At 51.9% G+C, this 26,270-nt stretch overlaps 10 protein-coding genes across 10 annotated transcripts; 4 read left to right on the forward strand and 6 right to left on the reverse strand.

Moving 5' to 3' along the window:
- Positions 1 to 155: 155 nt before the first annotated feature.
- On the forward strand, positions 156 to 667 carry N7532_011331 (uncharacterized protein; the record flags this gene model as incomplete). The annotated part of the gene is made up of 2 exons (XM_056623822.1): positions 156 to 224; positions 314 to 667. 2 exons carry the CDS (start codon positions 156 to 158, stop codon positions 665 to 667), a joined length of 423 nt encoding a protein of 140 aa, XP_056468810.1.
- A 554-nt stretch (positions 668 to 1,221) lies between these two features.
- N7532_011332 (putative isoamyl alcohol oxidase) lies at positions 1,222 to 3,092 on the reverse strand (the record flags this gene model as incomplete). Its single annotated transcript, XM_056623823.1, has 2 exons — positions 1,222 to 2,557; positions 2,611 to 3,092. 2 exons carry the CDS (start codon positions 3,090 to 3,092, stop codon positions 1,222 to 1,224), a joined length of 1,818 nt encoding a protein of 605 aa, XP_056468811.1.
- A 3,761-nt stretch (positions 3,093 to 6,853) lies between these two features.
- clrD (uncharacterized protein) lies at positions 6,854 to 8,345 on the forward strand (the record flags this gene model as incomplete). The annotated part of the gene is made up of 2 exons (XM_056623824.1): positions 6,854 to 7,790; positions 7,861 to 8,345. 2 exons carry the CDS (start codon positions 6,854 to 6,856, stop codon positions 8,343 to 8,345), a joined length of 1,422 nt encoding a protein of 473 aa, XP_056468812.1.
- A 689-nt stretch (positions 8,346 to 9,034) lies between these two features.
- N7532_011334 (uncharacterized protein) lies at positions 9,035 to 9,616 on the reverse strand (the record flags this gene model as incomplete). The annotated part of the gene is made up of 1 exon (XM_056623825.1): positions 9,035 to 9,616. The coding sequence occupies one exon, from the start codon at positions 9,614 to 9,616 to the stop codon at positions 9,035 to 9,037; it is 582 nt and encodes a 193-aa protein (XP_056468813.1).
- An 875-nt stretch (positions 9,617 to 10,491) lies between these two features.
- cch1 (calcium channel protein CCH1) lies at positions 10,492 to 17,020 on the reverse strand (the record flags this gene model as incomplete). Its single annotated transcript, XM_056623826.1, has 4 exons — positions 10,492 to 12,269; positions 12,335 to 15,377; positions 15,621 to 16,822; positions 16,873 to 17,020. The coding sequence occupies 4 exons, from the start codon at positions 17,018 to 17,020 to the stop codon at positions 10,492 to 10,494; spliced, it is 6,171 nt and encodes a 2,056-aa protein (XP_056468814.1).
- A 582-nt stretch (positions 17,021 to 17,602) lies between these two features.
- Positions 17,603 to 18,903, reverse strand: N7532_011336 (uncharacterized protein; the record flags this gene model as incomplete). The annotated part of the gene is made up of 3 exons (XM_056623827.1): positions 17,603 to 18,149; positions 18,213 to 18,769; positions 18,853 to 18,903. The coding sequence occupies 3 exons, from the start codon at positions 18,901 to 18,903 to the stop codon at positions 17,603 to 17,605; spliced, it is 1,155 nt and encodes a 384-aa protein (XP_056468815.1).
- A 622-nt stretch (positions 18,904 to 19,525) lies between these two features.
- N7532_011337 (FAD/NAD(P)-binding domain-containing protein) lies at positions 19,526 to 20,767 on the forward strand (the record flags this gene model as incomplete). Its single annotated transcript, XM_056623828.1, has 1 exon — positions 19,526 to 20,767. One exon carries the CDS (start codon positions 19,526 to 19,528, stop codon positions 20,765 to 20,767), a length of 1,242 nt encoding a protein of 413 aa, XP_056468816.1.
- Positions 20,768 to 21,290: 523 nt separating this feature from the next.
- On the forward strand, positions 21,291 to 22,270 carry N7532_011338 (60S ribosomal protein eL6; the record flags this gene model as incomplete). The annotated part of the gene is made up of 3 exons (XM_056623829.1): positions 21,291 to 21,401; positions 21,705 to 22,040; positions 22,118 to 22,270. The coding sequence occupies 3 exons, from the start codon at positions 21,291 to 21,293 to the stop codon at positions 22,268 to 22,270; spliced, it is 600 nt and encodes a 199-aa protein (XP_056468817.1).
- A 913-nt stretch (positions 22,271 to 23,183) lies between these two features.
- N7532_011339 (sterol desaturase family protein) lies at positions 23,184 to 24,283 on the reverse strand (the record flags this gene model as incomplete). The annotated part of the gene is made up of 2 exons (XM_056623830.1): positions 23,184 to 23,735; positions 23,801 to 24,283. 2 exons carry the CDS (start codon positions 24,281 to 24,283, stop codon positions 23,184 to 23,186), a joined length of 1,035 nt encoding a protein of 344 aa, XP_056468818.1.
- A 558-nt stretch (positions 24,284 to 24,841) lies between these two features.
- ksrA (3-dehydrosphinganine reductase) lies at positions 24,842 to 25,992 on the reverse strand (the record flags this gene model as incomplete). The annotated part of the gene is made up of 3 exons (XM_056623831.1): positions 24,842 to 25,708; positions 25,764 to 25,895; positions 25,948 to 25,992. 3 exons carry the CDS (start codon positions 25,990 to 25,992, stop codon positions 24,842 to 24,844), a joined length of 1,044 nt encoding a protein of 347 aa, XP_056468819.1.
- Between the last annotated feature and the right edge of the window lie 278 nt (positions 25,993 to 26,270).

Consider the following 26,270-nt stretch of genomic DNA (forward strand, 5'->3'; position numbering starts at 1 on the left):
TGAATGCTATCCACGCCAAAATGCCCTGTTCCTAGGCTTGACACATGTAACTTTTTTATAATGTAGATTCATTCCTAACAGACGCACAATAGAATAGATTGGTATTCCTCGCAGAATCTGGCTGTCGGGTCCTTTCCGATGACCCACCGTCGTAGATGGACCAAGTAGAACTGCTCCTCCCCTCTTCGCGAAACAAGGAGAAACCAGGCTCTCCGATTCCGGAGGTAAGACTCTATCTACCTCGCCTTCGTGGGTGGTATGGTCGGTATGTGCGGCGGTATGTTCATCTACGCGTGGACTTCATATCCCTCAGTTCTGTGGATTGCGCCTGCGATCGGGCTGGCTATGGTTGGGGCCGGGAGTATTGTTGTCGCGAAATGGGATTTCGGATCATGCTGTTGATGCGTATTGCAAGTATGCCAGCAGTATTATTGCGATTATTGAGATGGGGGAGAATACATCTGCAGGATTGCTGCCTCTCGCTACTGAGGATATATATTCGAATTTGGGGTTTCAGTGGGCGAGTACGACGTTGGCTTTTGTTGCGTTGGCGTTCTCTGTTGTGCCGTTTTTCTATTTGTTTGGGGGAAGGGAGATTCGGGCGAAGAGTCCATTTATGTGGGAGTCTATGCAGGTGGTTAGGAAGAAGGATGTGGTGGGCGTGTGAGATTGGCTCTTTTCAGGGATGCAGGTTTTGAACTGTCGCTCATGCTTCGTTGACAACCGCAGCGGCCGTTGATTATCCGGGCTGACATAGCCCATTTTCACGCACATGCGACATCCCGGCCTTTGTTCATCGCATTTCAGCTGGATTGCCTCAGCGAGAAGTCCCTCTCCGAACGCCAACCCGTACATACTTTCTTTGCCTTGCATGTCGCGCATCCGCCTCGGGATCGTCGAGCTCAGCCTGTATCCCCGGCTGTAGATGGGCTCATGGGCTTCGTCTGACTCGTAGAATCACACTTCGATTGCAGCGATTGCGGATCCTCGTCGTTGACTGCGTCTGTCGGTGAGCGAAGCCGATCGCGGGGAAGGAAGAAGGTTGCAGAGGCGAGAGGAACTGGGTTAGAACTACCGAATCCGGTTAGCGCTCCCCACAAAACCGCCAAGTTTAGAATGTGTGCGTGTTTTCTGGGGAGTACATGACTAGTAATGAAGCCGAGAGTTCAATTCTTCATATTCGAGAATACACTACAGCAAGGAACTGCATTATCTAAGACATCAAGCTGAAGTCCCATTGACTCGACACAACAACCCACTCCTGAGATCATAGTTCCAGTTATCACTACCAAGACCACTCCAGATAAACAAGCTTTCACTGGGATCGTACTTGCGCTTAATCTCAAGTAATCGATCATAGTTCTCGCCGTAGAAATCATGCTTCCAAGTCGAGCTGAAAGGGTTACCCTCATTCATATAAGCACCACTCTCCGGGGCCCATTCTCTCCAGATAGGCTCTTTGACCGTCTCATACCATTCTGCACCTTCTCTCAGACTTTCACTCGGGTCACCCGTTGCGTTGATAGAGGCTCCGTATGTCATGACGTGGGCGTAAGCCTTGCGCCAGGCTGGGAGGGCACTTCCTCGCATATCTTCTGGAACGCTTGCTGGTCCGAGTCCGGCTTGTAAGCCGAAAAGAAGCATGGAGCCGGTTGATGCTTGTGAGACGAGCATTCTCTGCAGGAACGATATTAGATCTTCTCGGGGAATTTCTGATAGTTCTCGTTGGCCCAGAAGACGGCTGGACATTATGCCGCCTCCGCCTGCGTTGGTACTAGTGCCGGAAGGAGTCCAAAAGTTTCCAGATGTTGGCGCGGTAATGTTAAAGTTTAGGCTGCTGCCGGGAACAGTCTTGTTGATGCGGGCTGCAAGGTTCCTGATTGTCTTGTCCATTGCCTGAGTGGTTGTGTTGTAGCCAGTGAGACTGACCGACCCTACGACACCTGGAACCGCCTGCTTCAGACCAGCAAGAGCCACGGCCTGTTCCTTTGTCAATCCCATCACAGTACCAGTGAGACCGGAGTCCATAATCTCAGGGATAAGGGCAGCCGTCTCGGCAAACGCAGTCCACGATGCTTTCTCGCTGGCCTTATCCTGATGAGCAGCATAGAAGGTTAGACCGCCAGTCACCATATTTGTTGGAACGGGATGTGTCTTGAGAATGAATTCGGTAACCACTCCAAATTGGCCCCCACCGCCGCCACGAACAGCCCAAAAAAGGTCCTGGTTCTGAACAGCGTTAGCGACGAGCCGACGGCCGTCAGTGGTTATCACAGTAACTTGATAGATTTGATCTGATGCAAGACCGTAATGGCTCGAGAGCCACCCGTGGCCACCATTCTGGATCAACCCACCGATACCAACTGTAGAATCCTCACCACCCACCACAGCTCGGTTCACTTTGTGTGCTGCAAGGTTCGCAGAGCCCCAAGTATTGCCGCTTCCAAGAACCAGTACGTCCGCCGTGGCATCGGTACCAGGGACTGGCCACGCTGCATGGTGCCGGGTTTGTTTGAAGTTGTGTGTCCAGATGGAGAGGGAAAAGGCGCCGGTAGCCCTGGTAAAGGTTAGCGGTTAGATCTACCATTTTTTTCTTAAGTTGGTACTGACCGACCGTTTAAATCGTGACCAGTTCCCTTGATCACAATGCGAATATTTCTCTTCGAAGCCCATTTCATTGCATCGGCAATCTGATTTTCGGTCGTGGCGTTGACTACGTACTGTGGCAGGCCGCCAATCTCACAACCCCGATCCTTTGTATATCCACTTGTACCGGGAGGGACGCATGAGTTGTTCGCATAGATCGGATAGTCGATGCTCTCTGGCCAGCTTGAGTGGTATGAGGCCCATGACCAGTGGTTTTTTACCTCTGTGCAGTTGGCCGTCGATTCGAATGGGTTGCCGGGGTAGCATGAGGAGGCTGCGGGGGCAGTCTTGATGAGGACTCCTTCGATGGTCTGGTTGAGTGCATGCCATTTCTCCGGGGAGGGCCAGGTCGAGTCATTAGGAGAGATTTTGCAGTCTTGTGTTGCAAGTGCCGAGGTTGTAAGTAGCAAGCCACACAATAGTGGTTTGTAGAGAAGTCCAAGCATTGTTAGGTGTGATTCTGCATTCGGTTTCGCCAGTTGACCACCCGATCTATTGGAGGGGCTGCTACTGCTTTATAGCCCTCAGGGAATTTTCCAGTGGCCCATATTCAAAATTATAAGGAGAGGATTCTGAAATAATTTGGATCTGTTTAAATGTTCCCAAATATAGATCGCGCATGAGAAAAGAGGATGTGTGGGTCTCGTACTCGTCTTCTGCAACTGAGAGACCTCTCGGCGTTTGCCTGGTAACACTTGGGTTATTTCAACCCTGGAATGAATACTGCAGATCTTTTAGGCTTTGGTATCTTTATTGACGATCATTGCTCTATGCCAGTACATGTGGAAACTTCGGACTCGGGTCGCTCTGCTGTTGAATCTGGTTATATGCCCGGGTGCTCACCCGGTCATACACGAATACGAAAATATTGCCTGAAGCGTTTACTTCCAGTAGGCACTCACATTCTACGATAACCTCATATTCTTGGCATATCGTCAGTCCACCAGGGAGCCACCTATGCCTCCGATGGTTGAAACGGTCTGGTTTCTTTCCTTATTATCTCTGTGCTTTCGCATCCTGGTACACTAACAGGATATCTAAGTTAAACAGAGGTCCCTCACTCCTCTCCCTCAAAAGGCAAGCCACCGCATCTACTCAGTTCGTCCAATAGTTCTCAAGTGGGGTCCATATACCCACAAGTCGACAAGAATGGGCAGACCGACTGCGACGAAGGTAAATCCTAGCACGCTATTTTCCCAGCCGTACCCCAGAGACGCATATATCTCCAGTGCGAAGGTAGTAAAGGAAATCCAAAAACTTTAGATAACATACGAGCGGGCCGTATTTGCTGAAGTTGCGTACTTGAACTCGTCAAGCAGGTAAGCCAGCATGCCCTGGGCTAGCATAAAGATACCACAGACGGGAATGGCGGTCCCGACATCAACGACGATCCAAGGAAGGCGTTTCTCCTCTTACCAGACATACAGAATAATGCCAACACGTATCAAGATCATGTCTGGAATTAGGAATGGGACGCGAAACTCTGGATGGTTTATCTCAAAGGCGTGCTCGGATGCCGATCCCCCTGATGTAGTCCCCTGTAGTCCTAAACCAGCATAGTGAGAGGGCTAGGCCTTTTTTGTCAGGTCGGGGTCTTGGCTTGTCAATTAAGTGGGCAGGTGGACGGTTAAGACTCCGTTATCTGATCGGGCCTCAGGTTCCCCGGTCTTGGCTTCACAAAGATTGGGTGTGAAATATTTGAACCTGAATTTAGAAAATATATTTGGCTCAGGAAGCACTTAGTGGGCTTCCTAAAACCTGGGTGAGGCCATCTGCTACGCCAAATTGGCGATATATATTCATTCAGAAGATATTAATTTTCTTTTTTTGCAAGTCCATAATCCAGGATAGCCCGGACTAGACTATCGCTCAATACATTCAGGGCATTGCGCTTCGCATTCAACAGCAATTCTGATCTTCATAAGGCAGCATAGATGATTTCTAAAGCAACGAGTCTTGCTTTCGGCTCTGAAAGAAGACGGCAACTAAGACTGCGATGGATAGATTAATCAATGCAGCTGGAAAGGCGACCTAATGTTACGCGCTCTTGACTGAGCGCGGTGTGATGAGGTTTCCTGGGCGATACTTGCCTAGTATGCTGAGTCTCTAAGCGGTCCGCAACCGTTCGATGCCACGCCTTACTGCGGGTTTGGGTCTTCAAGATGCTTGCAATGGTGCGCCAGTCGAGTGCGCCAAGTAGGTCAGTCTGAAGAGCTCCCCTACTTGTAGGATGTTTGGCTTCATATCGAACAGTGAAGCGTGAATAAGTGTCCTTATATATCTAGTCTTTTCCTATTCGTAGAGTGGCCTCCTTGGGCTACTTCTAGGGCCACGTATACTTCTGTAAGTCATTATAGGAGTCACGGTTATGTGATGGCTCCTATTCAGAGCCTCCTCATAAAGCGGCGGCAATGTATCTCCTAATTGGTGTACACTCCCCGCTGCCAGATCAGCTTCGCGACCTACCACCGATGTTGCAAATTGAAAGAGAGCCGGGCTTCTACACAGCTAGGAGCTCCTGCTCTTTCCCTCAACTTTCAAGGCACAATTCGAAAAATCGATGTGCCAGGTATATGGTCACGTGATCTGATATGCTCCGTGTCCAGGGCGGCTCGACCAACCGTAGCGCATCTTTCTTCGACATCCACGTTCTGCAAACTCCGTCGAGGAATTCCACTTATCTTAAATATTCTATACAATAAGACCTCATCAGGCACAATTTAAGTGGCCATTTCAACATATTGTTTCTTTGAGACAAGATGTGCTTAGTCGTCAAATTACGGGGGTTGGGGCCTCTCATTGGATGTCCGTTATGGGGCGCCAAGACAAGAGACAAAGAACAGCCCCGAAATCCCCAGGAGACATAAAACCTGACAAAGCTACTGGATTTTCTTATAAAATATATGGATCGACTGATCATTCCTAGGACTTTCTGTTTATACTTATATGAATATTTAACTCCCAAGAATGGGAGTGTCAGTCGCTCTTGAACACTATATGGGGTTCCCGCAATCCGAAGTGCTTTCCAGTGCCAGAAACGCATTCTACGCCGCAAAAGAAATCCCCCTCCCTACACACTGCCACTTATAAGCTGCCAGCTCAAATCAGCTCGGCCACCCCCCAGACTCAGACCTGGGGAAGGTGGGGTTTAGTCCTTATTTTGAGCTCTCTCGGTCATATACCACCGATTTTCACGCTTTTAGCATCCTCTTGGGTCTAAAATCGATCCCTCGCCCCCAAGAGGCCCTCGTTAGGTACGATAGATCTGTATAGTATGATTACTAAGCAACTTATTGCCCCTAAGTTTCAACTGTCACCGCCGGCGGCGCCCGTCGCCTGGCGTCTCCCTAACCTTTAATGAGGTCCCTCGAAGTCCCTCTATCCTTAACATTCCCCAAAGCACCGATCCGCTCGCGCCTTTCCCAGGCTCCGCGTCTCCTGTACGGCTCTTTTCCATCCACATCCTCTCCCCAATCTAACTAAACTAAAGCTATTCAGCCTCCCTTCTCTCCCCCCACCCCCTCGGACTACTTTTCTTTGTCTCGACACGCGCTTTCCTTCTAACTTGCTAAGGATAACTGAACCCCCGAATTTCGAATTTGGCTTTGTTTCCGCGGCTTCCTAGGAGGCTAGGACTGTTTACTCAACTACTTCACGGAAGAAGCAGGTCTGTTTCTTTGAAGTTTTCGAGATTCGACACTTATTCCGTGCGTTTAGACGCGTTCCTGACCCTGTTTGCCCCACTAAGTGTTCCGATCTCTCTCTGAGAGTGGCCGTCCCGCTAAGGCGGCGCCCGGGAAATGGGGTTTGAGCCGCCTCCCCGGGGCCTACCGCAGGCCATGCTTAGCGCCGAGGCCGTCATTGATCTGACCCTAAGTGACACCGAGATGGATACTGCGGTGGAGGATGTGCTAGTAAGTGTTTTGTTCTCATTATGTTTATGTTTCCCTCCCTTCTTACCTATCCTGCCCTCATCTACTAGGGATCGTCACCAACCCAGACTATCCTATTCCTACTCTTCTTGGCATTCCTGAGTCACCTTTTGTTCTCAATTGACTTGCCATGTTGCAAGTCACTTCCGACTACTCGTGTTTTATCCTTTCTATCATCTTATTCTCTTGGTTTTGGTCGGCGTTTGTACATGCGCACTGCGCCTTTCACGCACGAGTGGTTTCTCATATCTGAATCAGAGCATTCGGTCCGAGCCATGTACACATTCCTATGTAACGGGATTGGATCGATTATTAACTCTACCGCTTCGCAGTCCAAGTCTATTGAAAAGAGCCCTCAAGCAAAGTCTCCCATGGGCACTTTCTCGTCAACTCTGGTCGTTCCAGACGCCACGGTGCCTATAAAGCGGAAGACACCCAACAAGACTGAGGATGATAAGAATAGCACTGATTCCGAGCCTCCATATCGCCCCAAACGTCGTTCGACTTCCACGCAGCTCAGGACTCCCAGCGAGGCGGGAAGTCCTTCTAGCACTCAAAACGTTACCGTTATGGTCCCCTCGCCCTCGCTGGCTCTAAACAAATTCGCCAAGGCCGACCAATTCCTCGGAATCAGCGAGCGCTATTTCCCTATCAAGTCCGAGCAGCGAACGCAAGCTTCCAGTCGACGCTATTACTATGCCAAGAACACCAAGCGCGGCGGTGTCTCCATTGCCGCAGATTCTGATGCCAATGACACCCTTTCTTCGACTCTTTCACCTTTGCAGGATATTCTGCGTCCTTCTCTCGTGCGGGACCTGCGACGCCTTCAGGCGGACGGACCTGCAATCACTTTCAGTATTACGGATGAGAAGCTGCCAATGCTCGCTTCGAACTTTGGTTTCCTCCGTGACTACGTCTTGAAGAAGGGTGTTGAGCGTGCTCCGAACGAGTTCAATGCCGGCTGTGGATGTCCAGACGGTAACTGTGTACCTGGCAAGTGCGATTGCCAGGACACAGAGGTAGGTTCCGATGAGGCAGCTGCGCCATATCTGCAGAACCGCACAGCTCTGAGTCAGGAATATGTTAAAGAACACTCGATGATCTACGAGTGCAACTACCGATGCTCTTGCAAAGGCAATTGCTGGATGAACGTGATTCAGCGCGGACGCAAGTTCAGCCTGGATATTTTCGATACCGGAAACCGTGGTTTCGGTGAGTCGTTCTTCTAGACCTCTAGCTCTCTCTTCGGGCCCTCGACTAAATGGGTTTTCTAACATCCCAGGCCTCCGCTCCATGGAACCCATCCGCGTAGGAGACTTCATTGACTGCTACCTCGGCGAGGTTCTCACCCAGAAAGAGTCCGATCTCCGTGAGACAGCCACCGAGGAATCCGATCTTTTCGGTCTGGACTGGGCGACGCAGGAAAGCGAGACGCGCGAGATGTATGTCATCGATGGTCAGAAATTCGGCTCCCCCACGCGCTTCATGAACCACTCGTGTAATCCGAATTGCAAAATCGTCCCGGTTTCCATCGACCATGGCGATGATCGTCTCTATTACCTCGGTTTCTTTGCGACACGCGATATTCCCCCTGGAACCGAACTCACTTTCGACTACAATCCCAACTGGGATAAGAAGCAGAAGAAGGATGAGGATGCTCTCCCCGTGTCTCTGCGGCGAGAAGCAGTGCCGTGGCCAGCTCTGGCCGAATGCACGCAAGGAGAAGGGACTGCAGGACCGCCGTGCATATCGCCGGGGTTCAGATAGCGGGGAGGACGAGTGAGGTCTCGAAGATGTCAGCCATCCTGCGCGTCCACAGGCATTGTGCCTCTGCGACGCATACCTGCGTTCTGGTTTTTCATTCGCCTTATTTTCCCATCCTGAAGGCGTTCCGTTCTGGCTTGGTTTTTGATACATTGCATAGCCCGGGAGTCAAGTGGCATCCTTTAGCGATACGTTTTTGTTTCCCTATCACGAATCACGATGGCGCCCCTATGTTTATATATATATATATATATATATATATTTCTTTCTTTCTTTCTTTTCTTCCTGGGCACACTTAAGTGTCCTCTTCAGCACTGTCACCTGTACTTGTCCGAGTCCAGATTTGTGTATGAGTAATGCCAGATATGACTTGTATTTCACCCCCTCGCGAGGTGCCAACTCCAGTGATGATTCAAATCCAATGATAAATCAAAAACACACGAAAAATCACCCTCTATATTTTCCTCTGTGAAATCGATAGAACAAATATTCTTCTATCACGTAGTAAGAGAGCCCGTATACTGTTAAGAAAACTATACATCAATACCGCAGTCCCCTGTATTTTCATCAGAACTCCAAACTATACAAACCCCGCGGACCCATCCCGAAATGAAACAACAATGAAACGATGCCAACTCCAAACCCCAAACGTATGCAGATCCGACGCATCGAAATTGAAATGACAGGACCGCCTAGGCCCGCCCCTCCATCACCTCGAAGATGCCCCCCATGACAAATCGTGGCTGCTGCACCGACGCCTCGCGGCTCTCTCCCAGGCTGGCCCGCGGTGCAGAGCTCGGTTGCAAACTGCGCTGCGCATGCAGCTCCATATCGACCGGTCGCGGCTCCATCAGGTCAAGTCCCTTTCGCTCGATCGCGTCTCCGTTACAGCGGGACCGTTCCTCGCTCAAGGCCATGTCGACGGCGGAGGGGCGGCGGCGGAGGACCATCAGTGAGGATCGGCCGCGCAGGACAGCACAGGGCAGGATGCTCACCCCGCAGTGGGGATGTGATGGGGAGTTGGCCCTGCCCGTGCAGACATGGTCATGATCATGGTCATGGTGGTTGGAGTCGGCGTCGCTCTTCGAGTTGCTGTTGTGCGGGTGGAAGGGGAGGTGGAAAGGGTGGTTGGGCGAGGCTTGGGAGAAATGCCGGTGGAGGGAGGTGGGCGATGCCGGCGGCGAGGTTGTTCGTGAACTCGGCGGGCTGGACGTATCGCTCGTCTGGCGATGACGGCGCGAGAGAGAGGGGAAGGGCGAGATGAAATGATGCATCGCGGCGGTTTGTCTCTGTGGGTGTTTGCTTGTTTGCTTGTTTGGATGGAATGCCCGCCTAGTATGGGGATACCTCCATTGCACGCGCCCTTTTAATGGTGTCCAGATGGAAGAGAAATAAAAATGAATTCGTGGAACACGGGGGCAGCGAACTTTTGTAGGATATAATTAAGGCCACTGCAAGGACCGCGCTGCAGGGAGTTTGAGACAATGCCGACGCATGCGGGAAAGTGCCTAGATTGCCGCATCCGGTAATGCCCTCACAATTGCCTGCCCTGCTGGGCCCCCCGCAAGTCAGGCACGCAAAGATACACAGCGTCCAACACGCCTGACTTTCCGAATCCGGTCGCTATTGATAAACCCTTTGTCCCACGCCAATTGCGTTGTTGATCGACCCCACGTCCTCACTCCCCCTCGCCCGATTCCGTCGGCCTGGATCTACATCACCTACGCAGGCCAATAGCGGACCCACTGTTTCAGCGCCCCCCGGTGGAGTACGGGAACGTTTCGATCGATAGTCAATGTACACGCCACATTCTCTTGACGAAATTGAAAAATAATAACCATGACGAATTGGTAGCCCGCGCCGCTGCTATGCAAGATGCTCCGGATGCCAGGATCAAGGAGGGTAGTGGTAGTGTACAGCATAGGAGAAAACAATAACAGTACTAGGAGCCAAAATGATAAAGGAAATGAACAGAATGCCCCTCGAGATGTCATATCATGTGAGGACGCAAAAAAATGTGCAAGGAAAAAAGCGTAAAAGTAAGCAAGCCTCCCCCTCTCGTTCTCATATATTCAAAAAGATTCGTCTCTCGTGGAGACATCAGCGCATATCCGTCGACACAAAGGAGAAAAGGTAAAAAAAAAAGGATCTATTCAGCAGATCGATCACCCGACCGCCGTTGGGTGAAGCTTCGCCGGATACTCTCACCCCAGGCGGAGTTATCCAGCGAGTTCATGACATCCCGCACGCTCATCGCGCTGTTCTGGCGGGACTGGTCTCCGCTGGCCGAGGAAGATGTCGCCGAGTCGCGACGCTCATCTATATCGAAAGATAACCGCTCGCCATACATGCGACGCGGGGTGCGCGCGGGACTAAAACTAGCCCACTCGGTCGGCGTGCTGGCGCCAGACGATCGGCCCGTGAGGCTGGTGTCCAGACGAGGGAGATCGGTGCGGCGACCAGTGGGACTCGACTCGGCCCGTCGGTGGGAGGTGGACGTCGGCGAGAGCATAGGGGCGAACGGAGACTCGGGGTCCGGCTGGGTTTGCGGTGTCATGACGCCCGTGGGCACCTCCTCGGACTCGTCGCCTTCATCGACGAAAATCTCCGGGACAGAAAATTGGGGAATGTCCGTCATGCGACTGGACTTCTTGCGCTCGACGGCCCGCCGGAATTCACGAGACCAGTACAGCGTGTCGAAGAAGCCAATGACAGTATTGCGGCGGACGGCCTCCTGAACGCGTTGAAGGCGCGCGCGGCGGCGCAAGAATTCTTCCAGGCGTAAGCTCTTGCTGTCGCTGATGACATTGTAATGAGCAAGGATCATCAGACACTGGTGGAATGAGATGCCACGGTCTGGGTCTGCCGAAACGAGGACTTCCTCATAGAAGGTGTTGAGGCGCTGGCGCCGCTCGCGGATGATATCCACTGGGATGCGGTCGACAATCCGAGAAAGCTTCTCGATATCAATTCCTTCTGCAAGGTCGGGCGGTTGCAAAGGATTCAAGGAGTCCCGGAGGCTCAATGTCTCCCGAGATCGCATAGGAAGCGAGCTGTGCAGCGAATGCACCGAATCCCGAGGTGTAGATCGACACTGTTCCAGAATAGCGCCAACGGTGAACTCGCCGTCGTAGACCCGCATGGCAAAGATACCAGTCAGTTCTCCAAGCAGACGCGGGAATTGTTCCTTGGAGATGAAACCCGATCCATCTGGGTCATAGGTGGCCCAAGCCTGTTTGAAACGGCGAATCTCCTCACGGCTCAGGGCGTACAGTCCACTGCTTCGCTGATAGACGTACGAGAAACTCTCGAAAATGAGGGACACGAACAGCGAAACAAAGATGTACATACTGATCAAATTCCAAGCGATGAAGAGAGAGCGGGCCCAAGCGGCGCTACCGCAGTCGTCGTCAAAGAAATTGGAGTTGTAGGTGCAGACAGGAGGAACCATGGTGGCAAAGTCCTCCATAATCTCATTCCATCCCTCTCCACAACTGCACCGGAAGAGCAGAATCAGAGATTTCGGCAAGTCTCGGAAATTGATGTTGTGGTCCTCGTTGCCGCCGAACTTGGTAAGGCCGAAAGCTTGGTTCATGGCAATGCCAAACACCAGGAACAGGACGAACCAGGTGGCGAGCAGGTTTCCAATCACAGGTAGACTAGCTGCGGCGGTCTTGAAGAGCTGGTCAAGCTGATTATTGCGTGGGATAAGCAGCAACGTGATGGCGACCAGAAACAGCTTGTTTAATTCCAGTACCACTTGTGTTTGGTAAGAAATATCCAAGATCGTCGTGACAAAGGCGCCAGGAACAGCCAGGATGGAGTACAAATCCCAGGAGCTGCGGCTGAATCGGTGCCATCCAAGACCAAGCAAGCGAATCAGCACGTTTGCTAGGTAAACGAACATGAAGATAAAAAACAAAATGGCTTGTCAAAATCAGTTAGTAAGAGCCCTGGGCCAGTAATAGTAGGTAGAAATGATAATTACTTACCTCGGGTTTGCTCCCACCACAGCGGCTCGGGGTAGTATTCCAGAACCAGGAGCAGCAAATGTATAACAAGAATACAAGTCACGAAACGTGCCCATCGTCCATGCTTTTTGACCGCAATTCGGTAGCACCATCGCCGCCATTTCGCGCTCCTCTCACTGAATGACCGCTTGGACGGCGAGATCTGTCGCAACAGCTTCCGCAATTCTAACCATGAACGTTGTTCAGCAGTCAGGAAGGCCACACCAGTTTGTTCTGTGTAGTTACGCATGAAAACAGACACAAACAAGGTCAAGACGAACACTGCTCCAAGCAAGTTGAAGACAACGAAGAACAATCCATTCTCCGGTGCAGCTCCATCTTCTGGTTGGGTACCGACACCGGTGATTTGCATGGCGCTGCTCTGAACGTCGACCCAGCCTTCTTGAGATACAATCTGGAAAAGAATGAACAACGAATCACCGAAGTTATCAAAGTCGTAGTAAGGGTTTGTTGCGACTCGTGGGGCAAGTACATCCCAGTTGTACGGCGAGCTGGCATATTCGTTGACGCAGTCAGTCAGGCTGCCAGAGAAATCATCGTCGTTGCATGACACCATCTGCCCATTGAACAGGTTGACGCCGTAAATTGCGAAAGGTATCAGGAAACTCATCGAAACAGCTGCGGCGGAAATGACTTTCCAACCACCGACGATGATGACCGAGTGGAAAGTGTCTTTGGCATTATCACTGACGTTTAAAAGTCGCAGGGCACGCAGTGCCTTGAAGGCACCAATTCCTCTAGACACGCTCCAGTCCTTCTGCAACGAACCGCCGACATTGATCCAAAGTGTGAGTAACACAACTCCGTCAATGAAGCCCCATGAGCTGCGGAAGTACGCATTTGGGGTCCAGAAAAATCCATCGGCGATGACCTTGATAGCGGCCTCGAAGGTGAACACAATGGCAAAGCTCATATCTGTGTAGACGAACCAATTGCGATTCGTGCGGAAATATTCTCGCTGGTACAGCGGTGTGGTGATACAGGCGAGCAGTACCATGGCCACAATCGCAGCATAGATAAATGCCGAGAAAGAATACCACAGGGGTTTGTACGGGTCCACACCCTCGACGCGCTGGTGGCCACGTCCAGGTCCCACGATCCGCTGACAGAGCCTGCGAACGGGGTGGGTTGGATGAAACATGTACAACGATTTGTTGTAGTTCGGGTGTTTCACAAGATACTCTCGCTGGGCTTTCTTTCTCGCCGCTTCTGCCGACACCACCTCTTTGGCCATAGTCCTGGGATCGAGGTCTTCGTATGCCCGAGAAAATTGAAGCTTGGCATAGAATGGGTTCGGCTCCCGGCCCATAACCAGAGAAGTGACCCTGGTCCATAACCGCGAAAGTGCGCCTGGCTGGACAGCTTCCGCTGCTGTCTCATCATGGACTCCACTGGCTCTGCGGGGATTTCTCGGTCCCTGTCCACCTTCTCCTTCCGCTTTTTCGTCTCCATCCTCCTCGTTGAGGAATTCACGAACAACGGCGTCTTTCAACAACATTTCCAGCGCTGCAGGGGCGTGGTCGAGTGGGTCCTTGTAACGGTCGTTGTCCCGGCCCAGTCGGAGGATCTTTGAAAGCGCCAGATTGCTTTGGGCCGCTCCCGAAGTGTTTCTCTGCTCCAAAAATGCTCGAACCTGTTGCAGTCGCTTCTCGTCCTCAGAGACATCGAAACTCTCTTGAATGACAGCAATGAACATGTTCAAGATGATGAAGTTAGCGACAATGAACCACAGAATGAAGAACGCGGCCGAAATCCATCCAGTATTGAAATTGACGGTGTAAGCGGTGGCGTCGTACAGAATCTCTGTCCAGTTTTCACTCGACAGGATTTGATACATTCCAAGGAAAGAGTTATAGATATCAGCAAATGTGATGCTAATGGAGTCTCCATCTGGGTTGTTCGGGGGAATTTGGCTGCGGAAAAGTTGGGTCGCGAAAATGGCCGCCAAAAATGTGATCAGGAACAAGAAGAAGATCAGGTTGAGCAGACCGACGACGTTGCGGAAAACAATCATGATCAGCTTTCTTGTGACTGGGAACGCAAGGACAACACGGTACACCCGCAATATTTGGAAGAGCGTGAGAACGGTGTAAGGACGACCAGATTGATGGATCACGGGTATCTGGATGATGCATGTAATGACGACAAGGAAGGTATCGAACCAATTGCGACGGCTCCGATGGAAAACGCGCCAGTCCGAGGCAAATCGGAGGACAATTTCTACAAGGAAGATGAGCGTGAAGATAGTCTCTGAGGTATCAATGAAGATACGTCGATCTTCAGACATAGTGTTGCTCCTCAAGGCCTGTATGACGAGATCAACGATTATGATGAGAATCCAAAGCCAATAAGTCTTGTCATAAAGTAGCTTTAGTCCGCTGATTCTGCGATTTGAGGCATCCCCGTCTTCAACCTCATCGATCTGTTGAACCGCGAAAGCACTTCGTTTGCTCTCTTCTCGGATAACTTGGAAAGAGTGGGTAATGACCGCAACCAGCAAATTGACGAGCCAGAGACCCAGGAGAACCAAGCCACAAGCAAAGAAAAGAGCTGCCGCGAGGTAGTCACTGTCGGTGGTGTAATAGAGCAGATCGGTAAAGGTATTAGAGCTCATGATTACAAAAACCAGTTCTAGCGATTGCACAATGTTGTCAAAGCTCATGGTTCCATTGTAAGGGTTGTCGCCTTCGATGCAGAGGGAGCCTTTGGGGCATATGTACCCTTTCGCCCTGGGAGACTGTGCAGGATTGCTCAAGGTGTTGATCCATGGCCTTTTCTCGTTTGTGACATTGTCGAGATACCCTCCGCAAAATTGTAAGGAACCGTAAGGATCATTTTGGGTGAAGTTCGACTGATTCTCTGGATCAACCCAGACACAATTTCTCCTGAAACTCGACTTGAAGCTTTGGATGCCGACAATGGCGAAAAGCAGCCAGAAAAAGCCGATGAGAAATGCAACATGAACTAGAAGAGGTGCAGCCCGTTTCAAACTCCGTAAAATTACCTAGTATAGTCAGCCAGCAAGCTCGGTAAAGCTCGCTTGATGGTAGGGTACTTACAGAAGTGCCATTTGTGAGGGCGAGAAGACGCAGAATTCGAAGACAACTCAGCATCTTAAAAATGTACAACTGATGAGCTTTCTCCACCCCTCCAGGGAAAGAAAAAAGGAAATCCAAAAGGCAATGATAGCCACGAAGTCCAGTCGATTAAACGAATGTCGCAGAAATGCTCGATGTGCAAGTCTGACACGGCGCTTGTGCAGAGGATCGTCATATGAATCGGCATCCAATCCATTCATTCCGGTAAATGTGCGAATGATGGATGACTGGGGTTCTGACTGTACAAATGACACTTTTTTGGCGGTCATCTGTCGGTGAGGAGTAATGAGGTTCCTGCCCTTCTCTGCAACCGCTTTCCGGATGCCTAGTGACCGATTCAGAGTACTGTATTCCGACGGGTTGAAAATAAAACCAGAAACCAGAATTTTCGCCGAAATTTCGAGGGTATAGATGAAAAAGATGAGGAGGAATACCCAATCCAAGGGAGTAGAGGCCCATCGCACAGCGGGGGTTCGGTTGAACACTGACTTGGAGGATTCCACAATGAGTAGAATGGTCTGGATGATGATGATGACCAGCACAAAGGGTTCCATGAACGGATGAACGAGGATATCGCACAGCCAGAGGCGGAGCGGATTATTCGGACCCAGAATCCCGAGTGACCTGCCTCGGAATGGGTTGTTTCGATGTTTCCACATTCTGGACGAGTTCCGCTTCTCTCTCGCTCGTTGGGCTTCTGCACCAGGCTCATTCCCAATGTCCATCATTGCGGGGAGTATTGGAGGCCCATCCATCCTTGCGTTCTTATTCGACTCCTCCCTTTCGATCGACTGTTGGACGACTTCAGGTTCATTACTCAGGTTGACCACACGTTGCGACATTGATTTGACCATCGAGCTTGCACGCTGTAGAGCTCCTCCGGAAGCTGAAGAAGGCGATAAGGACCGAGATCTAGCACTATTCCCACTCCCACGTCCCAGACCCTCCTCTAGATGAGGTAGATCGTCACCGAGCCGGGAGCCGCCTGCGGAATCGGCATCGCTGAGACGCCTCTCCCTGTCCGAAGCGGAGACGCCACTGATCGGTTGTAGCCATCGAGGATCCGTCAATCGTGCGGTATCGTCCTCCGCGTCCGTCGGAGGTGGGTGAAAGTCGGGTTCGTGAGAAGGGTACTCATCCAAAGGCACATTGTCGAGGCCATCGTGGTAACCGTGCATAGCCGAGGGGCCTGATAATGAAGATCGCGAATACGGCTCGTCGAAGCTTAGGCCGAACGACATTGCTTGAGCAAGTTCCCCGAGATCGTGGTGGTCAGCCTCCTCATCGCGCGCATCAGGGGGAACCCGGAATGGATTCCTGCTCGCGTACACCGTGTCAATCGGTGATTCCTCTGACACGCTATGGTACTGCTGCCTCCGTGACCCCGTCCTCAACAGGGACCGTCGTGAAAAGATCCCGCCCCCGCGCTGTTGGCGCGACCTCTACCGCGCTCCTCTGCGGGGCCATCTGGCCTCGAGAGATCCTGCAGTGGGATCTGGCTCGAGGAGGGGCTGTCATGATCGCCAGGATTATGGCTATTCGGTGCCATCGTCAGGCAATATTAAGGATTATCGAATCGCAGACATCGCAGGCTGTGCAACGCTGGAGAGTCGGGAGACGCGCCACGGACGCGCAACGAGTTCGATGAGGGGGGAGGTTCGTGAGAGGAGGAGGTTGGCGAGGAGTGAGCAGAAGGTGAGGAGGCCAAGCCAGCTTCGAAATCGAGAGGGCCAAGTCGCAATTGGGGCCGCAGCTGAAGGACGCCAAAAGCCCCCAGTCGAACTAAAGCGGAGTTGGCGCCCGCATGTGGTGATTGGCCGCGTCTGCGGGAATCGGAAGGCGTTCGTAACCAGGAATGCGGTGATCGTCTATCATTACTTCTGCGCATCTCGACGCAGCGTTCGCCCCGGTCGCTACGGTCCTCCTTGCTGACCCCATGCAGGCCCATAGATTGCTAAGAGGCTGGATTCCAGCCCTACAAAGGCCAGGCCCAGTATATTTGACGCTGACGCTGACGCTGGTTAAAAAAGTGTTGCCTGGTGGGGTGCAGTTCCAAAAATAGTGCAAAACAAAATGCATTGCTACATATTTCAGGTCCTACGGTAATACTAAGTAGTGTATTTCATGTATTTTAATCCGTCTCCATCTCGCCCGACTGGTCTCCCTTGACATGTTGCCGAACGCCATCTAGGAACGCATCCACTGCATCACCCCCGCCGAGCGGTACGCCGCCTCGTCGCATAAATCCGCCGTTGGCCACGGGGACCTGGAGAGCCTCACTGATGCTGGGAAGCCCGCCATCCCGGAGGGCAACGGTGAGACTACCCAAACTTTGCATAAACTGTGGCGATCGGAGCACCTTGCGCAGGATGTCCTTTTTCTGAGGGAGATCGAGAGATAACAGGGCCGCCTGGGTCAGATCGGGGTCCGTGTCCGCCTCCGCAGCCTCGGCATTGCCCTGGGCCAGCAGTAGCAATGCCGGCGGCAGGAAACTGAGGAGGTGGTCGGCGGTGGTGGTATCGGCACTCTCAATAAAAGGAAGCGTAGTCGGGGGAGTCAGAAGTTCTTGCAGGGTCGTAGATGGTCGTTCAGGGTCCTGAGACTGGGACTGGCGTTGGCCGCCCAGAGACCGCAAAAAATCTTGGACGACTGACGATGGATCCGAGCCAGCGTTAGCGCTACAAGAAAGGTCGGGTCAGATCTTCAGTTCCAATTCAGCTAGGGAAGGATAATATACCTACGCTCGTCCACCATCGGCGCCGCCTTCTCGCGACTCTTGGCCCTCTTCCCGAACATCGCCACCCGTAGCATCCGGTCCAGCTCCACCACTGCTTCCACCGTGGTTATGGCTCAGGTCATGGTCGGTACCTTCCACGTCCTCCATGGTCTCGTCGTCGTCGCCGCCAGAGGGTCGTTGAGGAAGGGTGGCGATCTCATGTTCCACATCAACCTCCTCTCCCTGCAACAACACATGAACAATCTCTCCGAGTTTCAGATCCCGAGGACTGAACCAGCTGGGGTCACCATTCTCGTGTTGAGACTGAGACTGCATCCAGAACAGGTAACGTTGGGAGCTAGACGAGAACTTCAGAGTGAAGATGCGACCATTGGTAGATTTGCCAGAGGGCTTGTAGGGAGTGAAGCTTCCGTCTTGCGGGATCATCATCAAATCGAGTTCGGGCTCGTCAATGGGAGCGCTGCGGGAGCGCCAGCAAAAGTGCATCAAGTCATCTTCGGAGTAGAGATAGATGTAGCCCGGGGTAGATTTGGGCTTCACGCTAGGGGGCGAGGTAGAGCTCTAGATGAGCAATGGTTAGTTCGAGGTCTCTGCGGTAAAGGAGCCAGGGCAACGAAGCTTGCCACGGCAGGTCTAACACCTACATCGAGATCGCAAATACCTGCTTTGAAGGTGATGATGGGAGCTATCGACATGGCGGGCAAAACTTGTATTGTGCCAACCAGCAACTGTTGTGATTCGGATGGTTGGATTGGCCCACTCCAGGTGGATGAAAAAAAGTAGGTGAAGGTGGTGGGCGAGATTGCGGAGAGAAGCTTCAGAGGATACGTCAGTTCCTGGTTGTTTGTGCTGAGCAGCTGACCTGCGCCCCGCGACTGTGTCGACAACCGTAGTTTGTGGCCTGGTATGCAAGGTGTCAAGGCAGAAGCTCAGGCGACATCTCCGGTTCAGGAAGCGATCACCAACGATCACAGTATCCACCGTTGGGATTCACATTCTTAGACGTCGAATTCAAGTACTTTTACAATTGATCTTTCCAGTATTCAGAGTTGGATTCTGATATCACTGAACTGTTCGGTCATGATGCGGCTCAATCTTCGGCTTTTTGGCTTGTCCGTAAACCCCGCAATATGCCGGCCACCTGTGGGAGTGTTGATACGAATATATATATGTAGTTACCACCAGCCAGCCTTGTGTCTAAGGTTGCTCTCTGCATTCAGATTGTTTCAGGAATTACGACTGGATGTGATCACGTTAATTCCATCACTTCATAAATCATATAAACTGCATTTTGGCACTATCGAGCTTCTTCTTTCGATGCCTCCGCTCAAAGTTCTCATCTGTGGCGGTGGTTGCGCTGGGCCCGCGCTGGCTTACTGGCTGGCCCGGACTGGTCATCACGTCACCATTGTCGAACGTTTTCCTGCCCTGAGGGCGACCGGGGCTCAAATTGATCTACGTGGCCAAGGGATTGAAGTGGTCAGGCGCATGGGTCTCGATGATACTATCCGCCGCAGCCTAGTCGACGAGGCTGGAGTGTCTTTTGTGGATTTCAATGGAAATGTCAAAGCCACCGTCATGGCCAACAAGACTGGCAAGGGGACACAAAGCCTCACGTCGGAGTATGAGATTATGCGCGGGGATCTCGTGCGCATTTTGTTCCAAGCAACAAAAGACAATGCCAAATATATATTCGGTAAAACGGTTGACCACTTCACCCAAGACGACAATTCCGTTACCGCTTATTTCTCCGATGGCTCATCTGACACTTATGACCTCCTAGTCGGGGCAGATGGTCAAGGGTCGCGCATTCGAAAGGCGATTCTGCCACCTGATGCCCCGGACCCTTATCGACGGCTCGGTATCCACATGGCATACTGGTCCATTCCCCGCGAGGAAGGAGACGACAACATTCGCAGAAGCTACATTACACCTGGTGGTCGGATGATCATGCGCCGAACTCATAGTTTGACTCAGACTCAAGTCTACTTTTTCCTGAAAGATGATTCCCCCGAACTATCGAGTGTTCCCCGAGCACCGGCTGAAAAGCAGAAAGAGTTCTGGACCCAAAGGTTTCATGATGCACAATGGCAAGCTAGCCGATTCCTGGAGGGTATGAAGAGCACGGAGAACTGGTACTGCCAGGAGGTCGTGCAAGTACACACAGATACCTGGTACAAGGGCCGAGTGGTTCTGCTTGGCGATGCGTCAAGTTGCCCCTCTCCTTTCAGTGGCATGGGCACAACCGGAAGCCTGGTCGGTGCTTATGTCCTAGCTGGTGAGATCAATCGACACCGAGGAGATATTTCGAAGGCTTTTGTGAACTATGATAAGATTTTCCGGCCATTTGTGGATGAAGTCCAAGATATCAACATTTTCTTGCTGCGGTTGGCGATTCCAGAGTCTTGGTGGGGCATTGCAATTATGCAATTCATCTTGAGGCTCCTTTGCTTTCTTCGCATCCCCCAGATAGTCTCGCGGTTTTCAAAGGAGAGAGACGGAGACTGGAAGCTGCCTGAGTATCCCGAACTCAGAGAGACAGGGCATTCGGACGAATGAATATTCGAGGAAGCAATGCGAAGGACAACTGTATACTTAATTCGTATGAAATTGAACAGTCCAGAGAGCATAATTAATCAATAAAATATTTATTGTAGCGCAAAAGACTAGTAGTCCTGTCTGAATTCTGTCACAATTGTTGTCGTACTTCTTGTTCAAGCATGATCGGCATCTATGTCGATTTTACCAGCTGTGGGTGCTAAATTGCGGGTTGTCAACGACACCAGGTCCAACTCACGAGGCATTCACACGAGTGGACCTAGGTAACCTTATCGCTCTTGTCCTAGCCATCTTTGATGATTAAGAATACTAATTATGGAGAGCCCATCTATCACTGGTGGCTGGGCCCACCGGCACTCGAGGGCGATGACTCAGCGCCATCGGTTCGGCTAACCCGTATCACGTGAGATAGGGCTTGTTCTTCCCACAAACCCTCTTACTGGACTCCACCCGCAAGTCCGCACATCAACCTCCAACACCAACCCCCCAACCCGACAACCACCTACACCACATCTTCGTCACCATGTCGGACGGCCAGACGAAGCAGTTTGGAAAGGGCCAGCGGACTGTGCCTGCCCCGGCCCAGAAGGCCCAGAAGTGGTACCCCGTGGACGACGAGTCGCAGCCCAAGAAAGTCAGTATACCCTGGGAAATACATGGAGGAACAGAGGAGGAATACGGGCATGCGTCGTTCGATCTGGATGGATGCGACAATGGTGTCGAGTTTGTTTGAATTGAGCCCGTGGAAAACTGGCGACACATTTGAACACAATCAGTGGCGATCGGTGGAATTTGAACCGTTTTCGATATCGCACAACAAAGTCGCATCCATCTGGGGAGCAACGACCATGCTCGCATTTCCGAACGCGCGAATCACAGAGTCGCCGTGTTATTTGTTTCGAATTTCGAGATTCTAACCGTTGGATTTCATCTACAGGTCCGCAAGACTCTGCGTCCCGCTAAGGTCCGCGAGAGCCTCCAGCCCGGTACCGTTCTGATCCTCCTCGCTGGCCGCTTCCGTGGCAAGCGTGTCATCCTCCTCAAGCACCTCGAGCAGGGTGTCCTCCTCGTCACTGGTCCCTTCAAGATCAACGGTGTTCCCCTCCGCCGTGTCAACGCCCGCTACGTGATCGCCACCTCCAAGCGCGTTGACGTTTCCGGTGTTGACGCCAAGGCCATTGAGAAGATCTCCGCTCCTGAGTACTTCACCAAGGAGAAGAAGGCCGAGAAGAAGACCGAGGAGGCTTTCTTCAAGCAGGGCGAGAAGCCCCAGGTGCGTTTCGATTGTAGTCCGCAAAAATCGAATACGGTTAAAACAGAAAACTAACATGCGATTTTCGCTCTCTACAGAAGAAGGTTGTTGCCTCCGCCCGTGCCGCCGACCAGAAGGCCGTCGACCAGTCCATCCTCAGCTCCATCAAGAAGGAGGAGTTCCTGAGCTCCTACCTCGCCTCCACCTTCAGCCTCCGCAACGGTGACAAGCCCCACGAGATGAAGTGGTAAAAAAGTGCGAAGCGGCGGCCGCGGGTTCGGTAGATAGTTTGGGAGGACTCATCTTTCAACGAGGGGCGGCTCGATTGCAAATCGGCATTCCCATCGCGTGACGGAGGATTGGATTTCACGAATCATGTAACTCCATACGGAGAGTTCCGTCTACACATGCTTTTCGCTTTTTTAGGATCTGCGGTTTAATTCGGACGTCCGGCTGTTCTTCTTGTTTCAAGACATCCCTTTCCTTCGCGCGTGGCCGGTTCCGCATGACTCCCTTCTCTCCGCAGAAGGGGGGACCAAGCCGTGATGTGAAAAAATCCAAGCAAAAAAATTAAAAATACCCTCGCCCCAGCGAGAGAAATCTCGCTGGTTTCTTTTATGTTCAGTATGACATACAGTTCCAATTCCCAGGTTCAGCGGCAATCCAAAAACGGGTACATTCTATAGACGAGTTTCGACTTTCTGCGTAATGTATGTTATATGGCCTAGATCTATACTAATTACTGGGCAAATCGCCATTGTGCGGTAACGACGTAATCGGTCCGGGGCAGATCGACTATTTGGGCCCACCGCCCTTCTTGGAAGTTCCTCAACCCTAAAATTTATCTATCCCGGGACATGTGCAGTGATTAATATAAATTGCAGTGCCTATGGTATACATGATTCTTTCCCTCGAGAGTATAATTGAAATGAAAGAATTTGACATTCAAATCATGACCCTCACGATACTGTCCCAGAGTTTCGGTCCCAGTTATATATCCCTGAATGTGATGCATCTATAGCTCTACACCTACACGTCAGTACATTTCTATAAGTCAAAGCCACTAACAACAACCGAGTAAAAGTTGTTCACTCTCCAAAACCGAAGTATTTTAATGACCATTGTACATAAACTTAAATACTCATAAATCATGCCCTCATAAAATCATGCATTGCCGATTTTCCTGCGTGAACTCCGCGGCGCACCCGTATTTCTCCGCAAAGTCCCCTCCCTAATCTTTCGCTTCGAAGCCTCCAGAGCTTTCCTCACCTTCTCATCAACCTCATGCTCTTCTAGCTCATCGACGAGATCGTCCTCGATATTCGAGTCGCCAACCGTCGTTCCGCAGACCCAATCCAGAACGCCCCAAGGCCCAAAATTGCCTTCGCCATCGGTGATCAAATGCATCTCCGTGCGACGCGCAATTCCGCCTAGGAAAAAGGTTGTCGGCATGACTGTGTATCCGGAGTAGACGAATGTCTCTTCGAGGGAAATAAATGTCAAATACATCATGTAGGTGAGCATGTGAAAGCGGAAGAACATAGCCAGAATATAGGTCGGAAGAAATCTGCCGACTAGGTAGGCGAGCGGGTGATCGTAGTGCGCAGTCAACGGGTAGGGGCTGTCGAGGCTGTGGAACCAGGATCTATGGCGCGATGCGAGAATCGAAGATCTGGAATGATGTAGGATGTAACGATGCAGGACGTAGGTAAGAATCTATCGGGATAAATGTTAGCATTGCGCTCGGAGGCCAAGGCTCTCTTGCAAAGGAAGTTCCGTACCTCTCGACCCAATAGCCCACGAAGCATGTCCTTAACCATCTCCCACGGCATGGGTAGCTTCATCGAGACCCTTATAGCACTGCGCCAGCCCAGTCCTCGAACCAGCAATGTCTCGATGGCCGCCTGAGCAGCGATACCGAGGCATACATTGAAAAATGCCCATCCCGCGACCTTGAACTCCTTGAGCCGAATGTTGCGCCGCCTTTTGCCCCCAGGAAGACCGCTCTCGCCCTGGGCCTTAATAACCACCGCCGCAGATGGAGTGAGAACGTCGAACAGGAAGAAGAGGAGCGAGGGTAGCGCGAAGAATAATATTCGGACGGCCGCGGTACCGAAAAGCTCTACACGGAGCGGGGGATGCGATAGTACGAGGGTCGTCCATGTCATATAGAAGAAGAGGAGGTTGAGACTGGTGCTGTACGATGACACCACCGGAACTAGAATGAGGGACAGGAAGGGGATCGAGAACAGGGCGTCAAGCATCGTGGCGGATTGGTCGAGGCCACAAAGAAATCAAACAATGGGCCTGTTCCGACAAACAAAGTTCTCAGTTGGAGGGTGAGGTCGCTTGGATCACGCGGAGTGGGCCGGTGCTGCGGTGAGAATTTGCGCCGCGACCGACCTGGCGCACACTCTGGATATAGACAAGTGCCGGCCGATGTCAGGGTATCATACTCGAGTCGTCTGAGAGCGAGATCGAGGGCTGTCAGGTTTTGCTGTCGTCAGGTGGCGGGGAGCCGCAGGAAATTAAAGTGGCAGGGAACGCGGTGGTGACGTAACATACGTCGCGCCGATCCGGCGCCCGCATTCCAGCGTCGGGGATCGCCAATGCTACGATGGGGTTCTACTCAGGGCTCGCAATTCGAAAAAAGAACGCAAGATCAATTTATTACTAATAATGAATCACTCTGATCGGGATCTGGAAAACGAGCAGGGATCGATCAGGCCAAACGAATGTAACGACGCCTCAGCGACAACATCGAGGGTATAATACAAATCACTGCATGGTCACTGGATGAGAAAAAAGAGGGCTAGGGTGACTTAGGACTGGGGTGTCTGGCACTCCATCTCGTCTCGACCGGGGCACTCAGGGTGGGGAAGGCCGTTGGTCTTGCCCCAGTTGAAGGCCTTGTTGCGGAGGTCAGGGATAACCTGAAGGAACACCAGGTTGCTCAGCCAGCTGAGCACGGTGTCGCCAACGGGCGCGTTGCGAGGACTGGGTCCGAGTGCGGTTCCCTTCATAACATTGCCGACAAACATAGTGGTGATCAGATATTCGCCGCGTTCTAGAGCGCTGATGGAGATCTGCGCAACTTCCTCGGGGGTCTGAGGCTTGTCGGCCTCCTCGAGCATCTTGGTGAGCTCGGGCTTGATCTTTTGCTCGTTGTCGAAGCCAGCACTAAGAATGCCCATGGGGAAAATGGTGTGGATCTTGACATCAGCAGCCGGAGCGCTGTTGCGGTGACGCTGAGTGTAAGCTCCGTTGTACATCTCGATCTCCTGGCTGAGAGTGTCAGACAGGGAACGAATGGCAGCCTTCGCAGGCGAGTAAGGTCCATAACCGGCAATGGGAGTAAACGCAAGCGTGGAGCAAGTGAAGATGAGGTGGCGGCGAGGGTTCTTCATCTGACCGCTGGGCGGCACAGGAGCCAGCCAGTTTCGGAGAGTTGAATGGGCCGTATTGGCGGCAGTCCAGTAGACGGTATCCATCTGCTGTCGTTGAACTGAAATCGGAACATCGGTGAAAAAGCCGGGGTGGCAGAAGCCGGCGCAGCACCAAACAATGTCGGGAGCAGAACCGTAGTTCCAACCCGTAACTTCAGCAATCACTCGGTCACACTCAGCGGGATCCGTGAGGTCGGCACTGATGTAGAAGAAGCGCTGCTTCATACTGTTCAGGGCTTTGTGCTAGAGAGACAGTGAGTCAATGAAACCATCAAAAGAACATGAGATCAATACGAACCCGCATCTCTTCGACAGTGCTCTGCAGCTTAGAGACCCTACGTGCGACAACAACGACATGTGCACCTCGTCCAGCCAAGTTCGCAGCAACGGCTCGACCCATGCCATCGGAGCCACCGGTGATGACCACAACCTGATCGATCGAGGTTAGCCAGAGCTTGCAGAAGGCCAGGGGCTGTACTCACGCGACCCTCAACGGGGAACTCGTTCTTTCGTCCGAATCCGAACATCTTGGCAACCGTATAGGCGAGGATTGTGCAGACAAGTACTGATATTCCCAGAGTTGGGGTGGACAGGTTGGATAAAGAGTGGAATGGGGGCACCTGAGGCATGGGGAAGAAGGATAAAACAAACAGCGCGAGGGAAAAAGGGGAATTGCGGGCGCTTGCCTTTGGGTGGTTTCTGTCGATGGCAGGTGCGATGGTTGACGGCGTGGGTATGGTTTTCAGAAAACTATATTACAACACGCTTAACCAGTCATTCCTGTATTTATTACGTCTTGATCTTT

The sequence above is a fragment of the Penicillium argentinense genome (assembly GCF_028826775.1).
Source record: "Penicillium argentinense strain IBT 30761 chromosome Unknown utg000011l_segment0_segment0, whole genome shotgun sequence".
NCBI classification, from domain to species: domain Eukaryota; kingdom Fungi; phylum Ascomycota; class Eurotiomycetes; order Eurotiales; family Aspergillaceae; genus Penicillium; species Penicillium argentinense.